This window comes from Brachycentrus maculatus, unplaced genomic scaffold (genome assembly GCF_059751285.1).
Source record: "Brachycentrus maculatus isolate JH-2025_06_01 unplaced genomic scaffold, ASM5975128v1 h1tg000216l, whole genome shotgun sequence".
Classification (NCBI taxonomy): domain Eukaryota; kingdom Metazoa; phylum Arthropoda; class Insecta; order Trichoptera; family Brachycentridae; genus Brachycentrus; species Brachycentrus maculatus.
The window spans coordinates 734,679-751,799 of record NW_028280967.1 but is presented as its reverse complement, the minus strand read 5'-3'; the positions used below and the strand labels follow the sequence as shown (position 1 = coordinate 751,799).

At 36.0% G+C, this 17,121-nt stretch overlaps 1 protein-coding gene across 1 annotated transcript in view; it reads left to right on the top strand.

The window, feature by feature from the left end:
• LOC148306966 (uncharacterized) overlaps positions 1-15,166 on the top strand; it is a 124,538-nt gene extending 109,372 nt beyond the window's left edge. The window contains exon 48 of the mRNA XM_088264131.1: positions 9,267-15,166. Coding sequence (XP_088120257.1) covers positions 9,267-15,166 — 5,900 coding nt within the window. The remainder of the gene's footprint in view (positions 1-9,266) is intronic.
• The last annotated feature ends 1,955 nt before the right edge of the window (positions 15,167-17,121 follow it).

Here is a 17,121-nt window from a genome sequence, read left to right as displayed (position 1 = left end):
CAACATACATATACCAACAAGATCAAAAACCTAGAAACACATCAAACAAAATCAAATAGAAATAGAAATAGGCCTAGGAAACCTTAGCATGAGCAAGTATGTGAAATACTTGCTCATGCAATCAGTCAGGTCAGGTGTCGGAATAATTGGCAGCTATGTATGAGGAGATGCATGAATGTGGAAGAAGTGACCAATATCACACTTGATGACAACATACATATACCAACAAGATCAAAAACCTAGAAACACATCAAACAAAATCAAATAGAAATAGAAATAGGCCTAGGAAAACTTAGCATGACCAAGTATGTGAAATACTTGCTCATGCAATCAGTTAGGTCAGGTGTCGGAATAATTGGCAGCTATGTATGTCCGCCTCCGTAGTGTAATGGTCAGCACGCTCGGCTACCGTTCTGGAGGTCCCGGGTTCGATTCCCAAGGGGGGTAAAATAAATATAAGTGATTTTTTCACTGAAATATTTATTCAATACACTGGACTGGTACCTGAAGCGGAGGGCTGATCACCTTTCCTTCATGTGTAAAAACTATCAAGATAACACTGCGTTTATATGACACAGTGCCCTATGCACCATTTGGGTGCGGTTTTATTATTTTTTATAAGCATAAGGGTTTTATTATTTTTTATATTATACTATTATGTATGAGGAGATGCATGAATGTGGAAGAAGTGAAGAATGTTTGTAATGACAAAGTGGTGTGGCGATCTTATCTCTCTGCCTACCTGCCTAGTTTGATTCATTTAAGGCGTGCACCAGAAATAGGCCTAGGCTTTGCACACATTATTTTCAACGGATGCGGAACATCCACAACATGTATGGGCAAAAGAAACACGCCTGATATATCGTAGTCGTATAGGAGAAAGTGATTAAATAACAAAACATATTATGTTCAGGAGGGCAATCACTTTTGCTTGGCAAGAAAATAAATATCAATGCAGTCAGTCATTTTTATCAAGTCAATATATTATACTCAACCAACTAACTAACTAACCATCACGCCGCTTCCCCTCAGAAGGTAGACAGAGAGAATCGAACGCCACACCACTCTGTCTTTGCAAACATTCTTCGACTCTAAATTCATGCATCTCTTAAAATCGCTTTGGGATTTTTTCAGGACAATATTAAGCTAGTAAGATATCAAATAGTTAATAATCACGTTTTTGTAAAAAATGCACTTGGTCACTTCTCCTGTATGACTACGATATATTTAATCAATTCTACATACATACATTGAAAATATTATTTTTTTTATTACATTTTTTTAAATATTTTTTATTCACTTCACATTGCAAATTTTGTACCTTGTAGTTGAGAGACCATTATAAGGCTATGCTTCAGTGATCAACTTAGTATGTATTGCTTTTACACCCACTTATTAATTTCACCCTTTTAAATTACATAAATTAGAAATTATTTGGTACAAATAGCATTTCGTAAAATTTATTTGAAGCATATTCTTATAGTAGTTTTTCTCTAACAAAACAAATGAATTTATTTCATATATGTAATTTACATAACTAATTTGTCTATAACATCTAAAAAAAATAGGTCTTTAAATACATAAAAATAATACGAAGGTCCAGTTTTAGGAAGGTTAATTCCAGATTTTAGGAACACTAACCTTGTTGCTTTAAATGCCATCATAATTCAAGTTACTTTGGAGTTTCAGACTGCGTTTTTGACTGACCAAAAACAAACATTAAAACATATGTCAAAAAAACATATCACCTTTTTTCTTATTAAAAGACCTATTTTTTGATATTTTTACAATAATTTATAAAAATATGCCATTTGGTTGACTATACTGTAATTTTAAAAATAAAATATCACAAATTTACATATTTATTACTATTATAATGTCTTCTAGTAAAATAATTATGATTCCTTTTTAATTTAAATGGATTTTTTTGCTGTCCCCCAAAATTAAACATTTTATTTTTAATTTAATTTAAGCTGTACATTTATTAAATTTTGGTTAAAAAAATACAAAATTTATAAAATTGTATTTTTATTATAGAAGCCAGATACAAATAACGCCATATAAAAATAATGAATTAATTGAAACATATAAATATATACATATGTAAAAACCCATCATTGAATAATTTGACATGTATATATGTATGATATAACTTGAAAATATACAAAAGTACAGATCTATTTTATTTTAAACTGATTCTTTTTCATTTTTTTCATATATTTAAAAAGACCAGGTATTTTCGTTCAAACATGCCACAGAAAATAAGTTTACAACATTTAAACATGTAAAGAATTAATCTATTTAGACATTCTTGTACATTCATTTTTTTTAAACGAATAACCCGCAAAGCGTTTATTTTAGATGCTTGTCTGCAGGGAGTATAGTAAGGATAGGGAAGGTAAATGTGAAAAATATATATCACAAAACACTCAGACCAATTGAAAATAAATCTTTCTTGAATTCTCTTGAATTCATTTTGCAGTTGGCGGGAATCGCACCCGCGACATCAATTTTGCAGCAATGGAAAAATACTCGTATTTGTGTTTTTATTATATGGCAGACACAAATATTTCGATTTCATACTTTTTTGTAGGCCTAATCGGTTCGTTATTAAAAATAGGTATCAAGTTGTGGTAGAGTGGGTTCGAATCCAGAAACTCTAGCTCAGAGTCCGCGACACTATCCATGGCACCATAACTTGACTAAACTATAAAGAATTGTGCTATTTAGACATCTACAGATACATCCACAGATTTTTACACCTACATAAACATGTAAAAAGTTATTTTATTCAGACATCCTCAGAGAATAAGTATAATACTTTTGAACATGTTTAAATTGTTATATTTAGACATCACAGAAAGTATGTTTGTTACACTTGAACTTGTACAGAATTGTTATTTTAAGACATTCACGAAGAATACGTTTGTTACCTTTGAACAAGTACACAATCGTTCACGGAATTTGTGTTTTTTTACTACATAATAATAGTAAAAATGAAAAAACTGTGCGTGTATGTTGTTTCTGGCTCTAATTCAAAATATTATTTCATTATTATTATGATTTAGCATCATACCATGTTATAAATTTCATGTTTAATATGAAGTATTTTTTAATTACCGAGGAATTCCACAAAAAAACTGTCTGTATTAAAAAAAAAACATCAAATTCACTCAGAGCAATTTGCTTTTCGTTACTCAAATAACTTTTGTTTTTTTTTTGTTCCATTTAAACAGGTGAATACAACTGATTTGTTCTACTTAAACATGTGATTATTACACATTTGTTATACTTAAACATGTGAATGTAACCAACTGGTTACATTTAAACACGTAAATGTAACCAACTGGTTACATTTAAACATATAAATGTAAGCGACTGGTTAAATTTAAACACATGAATGTGACCAATTAGTTGTACATTTCAAAAGCAATGCTTATTTATTATTTCATTAATAAATTTTGTAGAACAACATGATCATTAAAATATAAAATGTAAAAATAATAAATACTCAAATTAGTCCAGTTTTCAGTTTTATTTTTAGTGTAAGCACGACTAGTTTTGAGAAATACGGATGTTCTAAAAAGTATCACCTGCTCATGAGCAAATCTGTAGTTCTCAAAAGTAGTCATGTTAATATCAATAAACTCAAATGTGGGCTTAATTGAGTATTTTTTAAAAATAATATTGTTTTTTTTAGTTTAAACATAAACACAATCTAGGAAAACTAGTTCTTTCCATAAATGATCATGAAAATAGTCAATATACTTGATATAAATACTCAGATATTGCTCACTCCTTTCAACAACGTCATATATCAAAAATCATAAATTTTCAGTTGTGCTTAATGTTTTCGGAATGCCCAGAAAATGTACTATATCCCAGCAAAAGCGGCATATTTTTAACATAATATTTACCTGCTACAGGGCAGAAAGTGTTGTTTTTGCATTTTGAAGAAAAGGCATTGTTTAATTATATTTTAAATATACTAAATATTTTTCAAAAGGAGAAAAAACATTCAGGTTTTACCTAAAAAGATCTGTTGCATAGTAAAAAGTTCAATAAGTGGCTTGATATTTATTTTTAATACATTGGATTATATTTTTAAACTTTAAAAACGACCTTCTGAAAAATCAAGGTTTTTGATATATGACGTTGTTGAAAGGAGTGAGCGATATGTAAGAAGTTGTGGAATTCCTTAGGATAGATGTTTTTAAAATAATACGTATTTATTTTTTAGTATATATTTAATAAAAAATAATTTAGTATGTTTATATTTTTATCTACAATACTATGTAGAAGATAAAATATACATTATATGAATAAATTTTTCTTTTTTTTTCGCGATATCTGCGGAGTAAAAAGAATTCAAAGAACGATACGGTAAGTAAAGATATCACTTGAGGTTTGCAGCGTGAAAAATAAATAAAAATCAATAATTACTATTTATTTATTTCTTTATATCATCTCGCTTTTTCTGTAAATAAATAAATAACTAAATAAAACATGTTACCTTCTTAATGCCTGAAAACATAAAATAATAAAACAATTAGTATTCATGTTTGCATCCGCCTATTGCTCGATTTTATATTTTATTTCAATTATTTTTAATTTAATTTTTACCCTTAAATTAAAAATTGTATGATTTATACAAAGCTAATCCTAATTGTATTGTCTGGGCTATTGTGCCTTGTGTTATACACATTTCCACTGACGTTTCAGACAGCTTGCATCATCTGAGCTGACGTGAATGCTTCAAAGCAGTCCGAAATACTACGCAAAAGTGATAATGTCACAATAAGGGGTGTTGCATAAGCCGTAGCTAGATTTTTTAGCTAGAGTTAATTGGTTACTACAAAAAGATCCAAAAAAATGGTTGTATTACTTGACCGTCACAATAGATCTACACCGGTCGCAGTGACGTCAGGAGTTTTATAGTTCAGTTTCCTAGGAGAATAAGTAATATTTCATTTAATTAGTCCGCTTTTTGATGGTTAGTGCGTTGAATACCATACTAGGTACCCCAGGTTCAATTCTCAGGGGGTACAAAACAAACTTTAATTTATTATTAGATTAAAACCAATATTTTTAGCTTTTCCACTTTTTTATTTGACCAGCGACCGGGTTTCGTCGTTACCGACATCACCAGTCTGATGATGTCGGTAACGACGAAACCCGGTCGCTGGTCAAATAAAAAAGTGGAAAAGCTAAAAATATTGGTTTTAATCTAATAATAAATTAAAAATGCAATTCCATCACGAAGTGTCAGTGGATAATATAAATCTATTAAATAAACTTAAGCTCACTCTAACAATTATTTTAATATTACCTGAAGCGCAGGAGTGAGTAACGAATGAATGTAAGTAACGATCAAGATACGAAGCAGTGCCCTATGCACCATTGGGTGCGGATAAGGGTTTAGAAGAAGAAAATATTTTTTTCTAGAAATATGAGTAAACTATGCTATTTTCTAGAAATATTCAGTCAACTATACAGATATAAATTTTAGTAAATATATATATGAAGTTTGACTTTTTTGGAATCTTTGTGACATATTACTTTTGTCGAATATTTTTTATTACATTAAAAAATCATGCTTTTTTGTATTGAATTATTATTTTTATATTTAATAATTTTAAAAAAATCATTTCATTTTATTTCCCCCTCCCTTTAGGTGTGAAATGTAAATAAATGTTTTAATTTTACTAGAAGATATTTTCGTGATCCATTATTTATTATTATTGTTATATATTACGCTTCCATTTTGGGTATGATTTAATAAGTGTATAGAAACATGTTCTTCCTGTCACTTGTCATTTGGGCGGCCATCTTGGATCAAACGTCACCTTCGAGGTCAAGAGAGACACTTTTAAATGTCATTTCCAAGCTCAAGATAGACACTTTTAATTGTCACTTTCAAGGACATTTGTATTGAATACAAGGGATATGTATTCTTTGAGCTTCTAATTACATATGTAAGGTATAAAGCAGAATTTTACCATAGAGTGGTTAGACATACTCTTTAGGTATATATAATAGTTTAATATATATATATATATATATATATAAATTAAAGTTATCATTTGGATTATATTACAGATAGGTTCAAAGAACATATGTATATGGAAGTCTGAGCATCCCAGGGCTTATGACCTGGCATTTGGCTGGCTCAAGCGATCACTTTATACACCTGTGCAACGTTCACCATTCTGCCCATTATTGAACATCCATATTGCACTAATTTTTAAAACTTGTATCCTAGATATTAGATCCTACAGCTTACCTGTGGGGTTTTCGATACATTGTCAATAATTCATAATACGGCCGATTGTTACGCCATCAGTTGAGCATTTTGTAAAGTTTAAGCTTATTCCGGATGCTCAGACTTCCATATTCTTGTTTTATATCAAGTAAGATATTTAAAAAAAATATATATCCCATTCGTAGAGTCCGATATAATATTAATAATAAATAATATTAATATTGTCAAAATACACATCTTTTTATAATAAAGTGTAACTTTGTTTTAAAATCACTGTAATGATTTTAAAACAAAGTTACATTTTAATTTTAAAATGGAAAATCACAATGTTAGTGCTTCAAATATAAATTACATGTTCTTATCTTCGAAATTTCAATGAAAACGTTTAATAAAAAGAAATTAGCCTTAATATATATTGACCGTTTTCCAGAAAAATGTCATAAATTCCAGTTGAAAAAATATCATTTTGTTTTAGTTAATATATCCAAAATAAATATATGCACAATCGAAACTTCATTAATGAACTTTTTATTTTATTTGACCATTTAAAGCTAATTACGCGCAGCTTTTATTGTGTATTTAATTTTTCTTTCTCCTTATTTATTTGACAATTTGACGAAGAAATATATTTATTGTAACTGCAGACAGTTGGTATAATTCCATATTGAATTGTTGGGTAATATATCCAAAATTAAACACGGTTATTAGATTGAACTCTACTTTTATTTACATATATATGATAATATGTGACGCGTTTCGTCTTATTAGGACATTATCAAACATATTTGTGTTTGATAATGTCCCAATAAGACGAAACGCGTCACATATTATCATATATATGTAAACAAAAGTAGAATTCAATCCAATAACCGTGTTTTATTTTGGATATACTACCCGACAAAGAAATATATACAGAGAAAAGGAACAAATAATATCCCAATAGGGTAATATAAAATGTAACAGCTACACCATTACTTTGTAGCGATCCTGGACTATCCTTAGATTGCTCCAAAGTGTGTTGATCAAATGTGTGTTAACTTTGAGCAGATTTACTAAAACAAAATGATATTTACTATAGGTACTGGTTTTCCTGTAAAAAATATCATGTTTTACATAAAAACCGCTTGAGTTGTGTGTAAAAACAGTGACATCTAGTTTTTTTTACTAAACCATTATAGAAGCTCATGGAATAATCCCTACTAAGACACAGATAATCAACGAATTGGCAATTTAATTATATTTTTATAAGCTTTTAAAATTTCTAACTCAAATCTGGATCCAATGAAAAATGTGCAAAATTCTTTCAAAATTATCTTTGAAACTTTGCAAGTATTCTAAAATCACTCAAAGCAAATACTGCTAAGCAGATTTTGTTGAAGTGTCATACATCGGTGATGAAAAATACTTGAATCTAATATTAATTTTCTATTTTATCTGAAATTGATTTTTTAATGTTAGATAAAATAAATCTTTTGAATCTGGCATTAATTTTCTATTTTAATCTATTTTATTTTCTTTGATAAAAACCACTTTTTTCATTGAATCCACGGAAGGGCTATAAAACTTTGCTTCCAATTTTGTCACCACTTTTACATTAAATTTATCTCTTCACCTTACATCTAAGATCTTTTCACCTTTCTTCTCTCATATAATGATCATCTTCATATAGATTTTATGCATTTTGTGTGTGTTCTTAAATCTACAGGGAGGTTCAAAAAAGTTAGTAAAAGTAACATGTATTTGTAATTATAAGTTTATGTATTCCTTGTAGTGGCAACATTCAATGGCATTTTTATAAAATTTCAGCGCAAAATGATGTTTTATTCTTTATTTATGGGGTCATGGGACTTGCATCCCTTATGTCACTGCGACCATATTAGGTCTATTGTAACCTCCCTCTGTATTATAGCTCACTCTCAAGACCTACATGAGTCATATACCTCACGACCTGTCTTGGTGGTAAGAGCTTCACCTTCTCGGAGTCCAGTAGTGGTCCTCCAAGGATTTGACTTAGTTTGCGAGCAAGTGCGTAACAATTATAGAGAATATGGTTTTGTGTTTCGTTATCCTCCATACATTATGGAGGATAACTAAATTCCAATCCATGGATTTCATTACAAATAAACACAGTGTTGCCGCATGAAAGAGTTCTAACACATTTTGTGTAATGGCAATCTTGCATTGTAGAAGAGTTTGTAGCCATTACCTATGCTGTTTAGCACAATACACTGCTCTGAAAATTCTTTTAAATGTCATAGCAAAAACACATTTTTTTTACTTATGGTACCCTTCACAGGGATTGTAATACATGCTACTCTTACGAATTGTTTGAAACCTTTATTATCATTTTGGACCAGATATTTCACCCACATTTTCATCAACTCATACTTGAATAGTTAATGCTTGATTTGACGAGACATAGAAAATAAAATTGTTTAGAAATTAGGTGTTTTTTCTAGTACAGAGGTTTTTCATAAATTCATATTTTCGATAGAGATGTATTGATTCATATTCAGCCATCTTGAATCATAATTTATTTATATTAAATGAAATAACAGTTTGATTCACTTAATTCAGCTTAAATTAAACTATTTGAAATTTTATTACAAATAGTTTTAGTGTAGAAAATTATACACTTACTGAAAATATGTTGACAGATTGTTACAATCCAATTATAATGGGGATGGATTTTTAATTTTACAAATGGCGGATGTTGAATTGCCTGCCTTTGTCATGTAGTGGTTAGGGTGTTTGGCTTCTGTGCTGTAGGTTCCAGGCTCGATTTTTAAGGGGATTTAAAAATAAATATCAGTCATTATTATATTGATTTAATATCGCCCTGGACTGATACTTCAAGCGCAGTGGATCAAATAAAAAAATTTCACTTTACTGTTAACTTCAATGTGTTAGACTTGCCTTATTTTTTTATTCATTCATTTGTTGATACATTTTCTGCTTCATATTTTCTTGCCTTGCCACATACTGAAGTTTTGTTTCTTTCCAGATTATGTGTCGGAAGTAGCCAAGACCCTGAGCACTTCGTCAAGCCCAAAGTCTCCAACCAGACACCATGTCGACAATATCGCCTTTGTTAACGTCGAAGCCCTCACCATCCATCCAGATCCCAAAACCGAAAAACCGGACAAAGAACCCGCTGCCAAAGATAAGCAAGACCCTCAAACCAAACTGACCGACATCGAGAGAGATCTAGAAGAATCGAGAAAGCTCTTCAAGGAAGAGACCAGAAAGAAATTCGAGGAAATGAAGAAAGACTTTCAAGACAGCGCCATCGCCAAGTTCGAGCAAATGAAAAAGGAATTCGTCGTGAAAGATGCCGAAAAGAAACTGCCCGAAGAATCCGTGACCGTCATTACTAAAACGGAGTCCGTCACGCACCAAGTCTCGGGAAAAGAAATGTTCTTAGAAAAGAAACAAACGTCCGGGGACGATTCAAACGTACAGACCAAAGTTGACACCCAACGACATATATCCGGGGAAGAATACAAACTAACTAAAAAGGAGTCAATCGAAGAGTGCGGAGATGTAACGAAGAGTGAGAAATCATCTCTAGAGAAGGATCAGAAGTCCTTAGCAGAGAGGCACGAGACTGAAAGTTCCCAATTGAAGAAAACTGGTGATGGAGGAACGGCAGTTTCGTCTCACAAGGAATATTCCGAGCAAGGGCTGTATTCTGGAAGGCAGAGCAAGTCCGAAGAGAAGATGACAGCTATCAGAGATGAAATGGAAAAGAAAACTGAGATATCATACTCTGAAAGAGATCTCTCGCACGAACAATGGGGAAAGGAATACTTCGCAGAGCTGGAGCCGACTCACGAAGTTGAAGGAGAGTTCTCACAAGGCAAAGATGTTTACATGGAATCTGCCGTCAAAGTCATAGAAAGGGATGAAAAATTAACCACGGAAGAAGTATCGCAAGCGGGAAAAGTCATAAGCGCCTCTTCCGGATACAGCAAAGAAGAATCCATAGTCGAAAGCAAGGAACACGACGACATGAGCTCTGACATATCTCACGACACAAGCTTCAAGAGCGAGATGACCGGGAAGCGAGATTCGTTCGACGACAAGTCTGAAATGTCTCCAAAAAGCAAGTCTAAGTCGTTCAAGAAAGAGGAAGTCTTCGATGTGGACTTCGTCAAAGAAATAAAAATTTCGAGCTCGCAAATGGACAAAAGTTCGAGTCTAGGATGTAGCCAGGATACTCAGTCTGAATCCGATATGACCGGAGAGTCGGATCTGTTGGCCCAAGCCCAACAGGAACTTCTTCCGGACGATCTCAGTAGAGAAGGTGTGGCTAAGATAATGTCCATTACGGAAGCCGAGATTGAGAAGAAGCTGTCCCCCATCCACAGGCCTGAGGAACATATTCAAGATCATGTTTGGGAGGTTTCTGTGCAGCAACAAGCGTCCCTAGATGAGGTCACTACAGATTTTCAACCCCAAATGAAGTTCAAAGACGATCAACCGCATTCTTGGGACACGGAGTTCACTTCTCAGTCTTCCATGTCGGGAAGCGATATCGGAATAAAAACAATCAGCTCCGATATGGATGTAAAGATAAAACTGAACGGCTTGAGCTTAAATAGCTCGGAAGAAACTCACGACATGGAAGCTCACAGCGAAGGATTCGATTCGTTCAAAGACTCAATGCTAAAATCAGGCGAAAGCATCGAAACTGAATACATGATAAAATCTATTGATTCCCAAGACACCGACACTTTGCAAAAGTCTATGGATTCCGTCAGCGCCGAAACGATGCAAAACTCGGAAAAAGAGGACATTTCGATGGAGGCGGAGTCATTTGTAGCAGATCTACAGCAAAGGAAAGATGACCACGTGTTTTTGAAAGATAAGAGTATCGACGATATTTGTAGCAGTGGGTATGACACAGATCTCTCGTCTGCCGAGTTTCTAACCTCGAAACTTGATCTTGAGCGAGCAGACCACGAGCCTACGCGCCCCGAACCGTTGACTGAACTCTCTGACTTGGAGAAAACCATAGATGAGGTGAAGCAATCTCTGGAAGCTGCGCACGGAGAAATAATCAGCGAGAAACACGACAGCAGTATCAAATACAAGCAGTCGCCTTCCGAATTCGAGTTCAAACTGATCAGCCCCGATCGGCCCGAGGTCATTCACGAAGAACCCACGCATTTCTCCGCGCAGTCAGAGAAGGTCGATAGTGAAACTCGGCCAATTATTCCGAGTCCCGTCAAAAGAACAGCTTCGGCTTCTTCCAGTCTGTTGGAAGACAAGCCGGAAGCCAAAAAAGATTACGTAGAAATCGGCGAAGAGTTAACATCTCAAAGCAAGTCTTTCGAGATAACCATGACCGATAAAGATATACAAATCAGCCTTAAGGAAAGCGACTCGTCTTCAAAACACGACGATACTTGCATCACATCTGACGAAGATAAGGAAACTGTTCACGAGAGGCAAGCCACTCTTCAAGAGTTTAGCGAACTTTCAACTGGGCTTGAAAGTGGCCCAATCTCTTTACTCGACACGGAGACTGACCTTATTTCGGATAAGGAAGAATCTCCTAAGAGTAGCCCCGAAGTTAGACTTCGACCTGTTCAGAAACACGTGAAATCTGCTCTTATGGCTGTCGGGGACCGAAGATCTGGATCCGATCTGGAAGGGTGGTCCAGCTCTGGAGAAAGTCACTACCAAAGTTTCGAGCATACGGAAAGTCCTCACAGTCGACCTCTGTCTTCCGACGCTGACAATCTTTTGACCGGACACAGCACTACTGATTTCCAAAGCGCATTAGGAACGCAAGAGGTTTCATCCCGCTCGCAGAGGACGTCCAGAGAATATTACACGGCAGCTAGCTCCTTGAGTTCCAGGGAAAGTATGAGGAGTCTAGACTCAGACAGCTCCGGACACTTAGCCAGTATCGACATCTCCGATGCCTCGGAGACCCTTGTCCCGTCTGCCACCGAGCTCAAGGAAGAAATGATGGACAGTGGGAACTTGGCAGAACATTTCGACATCGATCCGTCTAAGCTCAAAGCCTCGGTCATCCAAGAGGTAGAAGAAGAATTCTCCGATGAATACAAGAGCAGGGAAGATCTAGAAGTGGAACAAGTAGGAATGGGTCGCCAGCAAATCGTTTTAAGCGATCATTCGGACGAAGGATCTCTAGACGATGAACTTAACCAACAAGACGAAGATGGAGAAGTCGTATCCAAAATGAAACGGTCTCATGAAATGAGCTTCCAACCGAAAGAACTTCTTCCTGAAAAGGTTCCTTCGGACAGTTTATCCGAAAGTGTCGACTTGGACATGGAGTCCGGAATGCCCGAATCCGACTCCCAAGTATTCAGCATGAGCAAGATAGAGACAGGTCCTAGTATTGTGAGACATACAAAACAGACATCAGAAATCAAAAGTACCAAGAGCAAAGATGCCCCCAAATCATACGAAATATCAGAGAAAACCGTAGAGTATCACACCTCGTCTGTTGTTTATAAAACTCCAGAGAAGAAGCCGCCGAAACCGATGGAAGTAGAGACAGTCATCGAAAAGAAGACAGTGACTGTTAAAACAGAAGTGGTACCACATCCTATCAAAATTCGGGAGCCTCCTAGAGAAGTGGACTTCGATTCATTGATGAGGGACATTATTCCTAAAGGAAGCTCGGAGTACGAGGAAATAGTCAGTTCCCATCAAATTTCAAAGTCTCAATCTGGGATATCCAACGTCTCTAGTAGCTCTTCGTTTGACAGAAAAACTCAAGATTCCTACCAAATTGACAGCAAGCAAAGCTCCACGTCTAGTCTGAAGATCCAAGATGATTTCCTTTCGACGCCGCAGACCCCGATATCTAACCCCAGTCAAAGCTCCGAATCCACAGACAATGGAAGAGAATACGTCTTGGATGACATGTACGAGATTTCGGAAGACCCTGAACTCTTCCACAGCGAACGAGCGATGACGGATTCTAAGTCGGAGTTATCCGTTACAACCGAGGAGCGTACTCTCTACGAAGCCCACAAAGAACCAGACTCACCGACTAGTGACGAATTCGAAATGGTAGACAAACCGAACGAAATGGACGACTTTGTTGTCATCGAAGAGGTCGCAAAAGAGGCCTCTGAATTCGATTCAGAAGGAAAAGGAATGTCGATGGGCAAAACTGCGATGGTCAAAAGACACGATGAAGAAATCGAAGAGTACCTCTCTCAAACAGCTAAGAAGACAAGCGAAACGGAATACAGTACCTCTGGGTCTCTGTCCGAAGAAGAAATGTTACAGTATGAACTGGAGCAGAAGAGAATGCGTGCAGCGGAGATGGCGGAAATTGAAGCAGGGAAGAAGTGGATTCAAATGCAGTTCGAAGGAGACCTGGCTGCAGCTAGATACGATTATGATCGAGGACCTCTCGAAGACATCAAGGAAGAAGAGATGACTGACTTTGACGCTAGCAGAATTGGAAGCTTGACCTCCCAAAAAGAGTCGGTAGGAAGCTATGGTAGCTTGAAGAACTCTTACGGCAGCCTCTCAGAGTCAGAACTTAACTTCAGAAGACGGTACATGACTCGTCCGGGTGATCAGGACGATGTCTCTGTCAGTTCTCTGCAAGAGTTTGAAAACCTGGAGCAAGCGATGATTGAAAACTATCAACTCTCTTCATCGTCCCAAGATTCGCTCAATGGATCGCTTCCCAAAAGGTACCAGCTTAGTAAAAATGGCCAAGGCGACGATATCTCTATGTCGAGTTTGAAAGAATTCGAAGGCCTGGAATCCGCTTGTCTTGAAGCCCTCAAAATTGAGATCGACGCTAAACAAAAAGAAGCCTTACTACTCTCCCAAGACGGTAGACATAGCAGCGCCGGATTTTTGGACATGGAAAAAAGATCATACAGCCACGGCAGCTCAGAAAGCAGCCCCCCGCAGAAGAGCGGAAGTCCCGGGCAGAAGAGCGGAAGCCCGTCTCTCAAGAGCGGAAGCCCGTCGCTGAAAAGCGGAAGCCCGGGGCAGAAGGGCGGAAGCCCGGGCCAGAAGTTCGGAAGTCCTTCGCAAAAAACCCAAGAACTCATGGCGATCAGGAAGCTCATCGAGCAACAGATGGCAGAAGGAGATAGTAAGGTCACAACTTCGATCACAACCGAGGGCGGAGCAACAGTCACTTATGTTACAGCTCAGAAAAAAGTTTACGATGACAAAGGAGCATTCTACGTCGTGGATCCGTCGTGTTCCGATCAAGGCGAAACCGTGTTTGTAAAAAAGACTGTTTACGAGTGCAAAGATGGCGATAAGCAAATGCAAGGACCTTGTGTGCCTCAGCAAGGAGATGCAAGTGAGCTGGGTTCATCATTCACCGAAGCAGACGCCAACATGATCGGCATCATAACGACAACCAAGATAATCCAACAACGCTTCGTCGATGGCGCAAAAGTCTCAGAAACAGTCACCATGTCTTCTGGTAAAGGAATGGACATCCCCGGAGCGTCCAAACCGGAACAGGGTGAAGAGTACGGTTCAGGAAACTTCCAGAGCATCGAAGTCGGGTCAGGGAAGTCGGTCACAGACTACGGATCTGAATTCTCTTCATCGATAACATCGCAACAATCCGACACTGAGAGTCTTGTCACGATGATGGAGCAACAGTTCGATTCCGAGTACGGCAGCCGGCCAGGGTCTTTGGGCCATGATGCCCCTAAAATGGTCACGGAAGCTTCGAAACAGCTGGATCTGGACTTGGGATTAAAGACAGGAGAGATGAGTGAATCGGCCGTGAGAGAGAGCTCTCCGATGTCGAACAAGTCAGGGTCTGGTATATTTTCGGCAGCTACATCTCGACACTTTACAGATCCCGCTAGCGGCTCCTGGAGCGGACTGGACGAGGATATGAGCTCTTCTGGAAGCTTCAGCAGGTGATTTATAAAACCCCTTCGAGTTTAAGCTTATATTATATTCCCTTTTTGTTTGTTTGGCAATCAGTCATTACAAAAATATCAGGTTTTTTCTATTAAATTAATCAGCCGACCTAACGCTTCATTTATGTCATCTCTTTCTACTCGTCCACATGTTAAAATTGGCTCTAGGAAGTAAATAATGTGACACATCTTACAAAATTAACAAAAGTTCCTTAATATCCTCGGCTTGTTTTTGATATTTTTTTAAAAAAAATTTAATAACATAAATTGTATACATTTATTTAAATCACAATTTTAAACATATTTTTTTTTTAAATTATAGAGACCCACCAAGCCACCTTGTGTGTCTTGTCGGTGGAGTTCTTTTTGAATACATTTTTCATTGTTTTTAATCATTTTAACCTAGTATACACACAAAAAAGAGAGAAAAATTAAGAATATAAACTTTTTACAATATTCATAAAATTAACTCTCGATCATTTACCAATTCCTTTATTTTGCCTTTGTTCCATATTTTATTTTGACCTCTAACATCCGTCCGCAACAAATTAAAAATGTTCGGAACGATATATTTCAGTGTTGGACTCCCATATTTATGTTAATTCTTGGGACTATCAAACCCTTGTTAAAACCCCTTCGAGTTTAAGCTTATATTATATTCCCTTTTTGTTTGTTTGGCGGTCAGTCATTACAAAAATACCAGGTTTTTTCTATTAAATTAATCAGTCGACCTAATTGAGATTTTTTTTTTAAATTTTCAATAACATAAATTGTATACATTTATTTAAATCACAATTTTAAACATTATTTTTTTTTTAAATTGCAGAGACTTACCAAGCCACCTTTTGTGTCTTGTCGGTAGAGTTCTTTTTGAATACATTTTCCATTGTTTTTAATCATTTTAACCTAATATACAAAAAAGAGAGAAAAATTAAGAATATAAACTTTTTACAATATTCATAAAATCAACTCTCGATCATTTACCAATTCCTTTATTTTGCCTTTGTTCCATATTTTATTTTGACCTCTAACATCCGTCGGCAACAAATTAAAAATGTTCGGAACGATATATTGCAGTGTTGGACTCCCATATTTATGTTAATTCTTGGGACTATCAAACCCTTCTTGTATGTAAATCGTGTATCATGGTTGTGTTCTAAAAGATTTCGATAACACATAGTATATGCCACATCCAAGTATGTACATTTCCTAATTTGCTTACAACTGCTTGAAGTATGCAGTTCCCCACTTACTATAATATTATACTGCGAATGCGTAAAGTAACGCTTATTATTTTTGTAAAACATTCATACGTAGTTGAAGAGTGAACATTCTGTCTCTTTTCTTTCTTAAGACAACACTGCTTTGATATGATTGAAAATGCTAGGATTTGTTCTGCGTACTGCCAGGGTAATGCATTGAAAATACTAAGATTTGTTCTGCGTACTGCCAGGGTTTTCGAAAATACCCGCGTGCTGAGAACTCTTTATAACTCCTTGGTGCGAAGTAGACTCGAGAGTGGCTCGATGATTTGAGGGCCACACGAGCTAAAGTACTCTCTTATGGTAGAGAAAGTCCAAAAGAAGTTTTTTAGGTATCTCTACATGAGAGAGTACGGCTATTATCCTTGGCTCTACCCGACCAAGTTTCTCCAGGGTATGCTTGGCTACAATAGTTTAGAGACTAGAAGGAATGTGTATTTGATTACGCATTTTTATCGATTGTTGCGCGGTATGATCGATAATCCTGAAATTATCCAGAGCATTGGTCTGTATGTTCCCGATAGTTACCTAAGACAGCGTCGGCATAGATTGTTTCACATTCCTATACACAGGACCAACCTGCCGATGGTTATGCCTGTAGGAAGAGCTACCGCTATGTTGAACAATATCACATTGGATATTGATCTGTTCCATGTGTCCGAAGGAGTTTTCCGAAGCGGGATTCTTCTACACC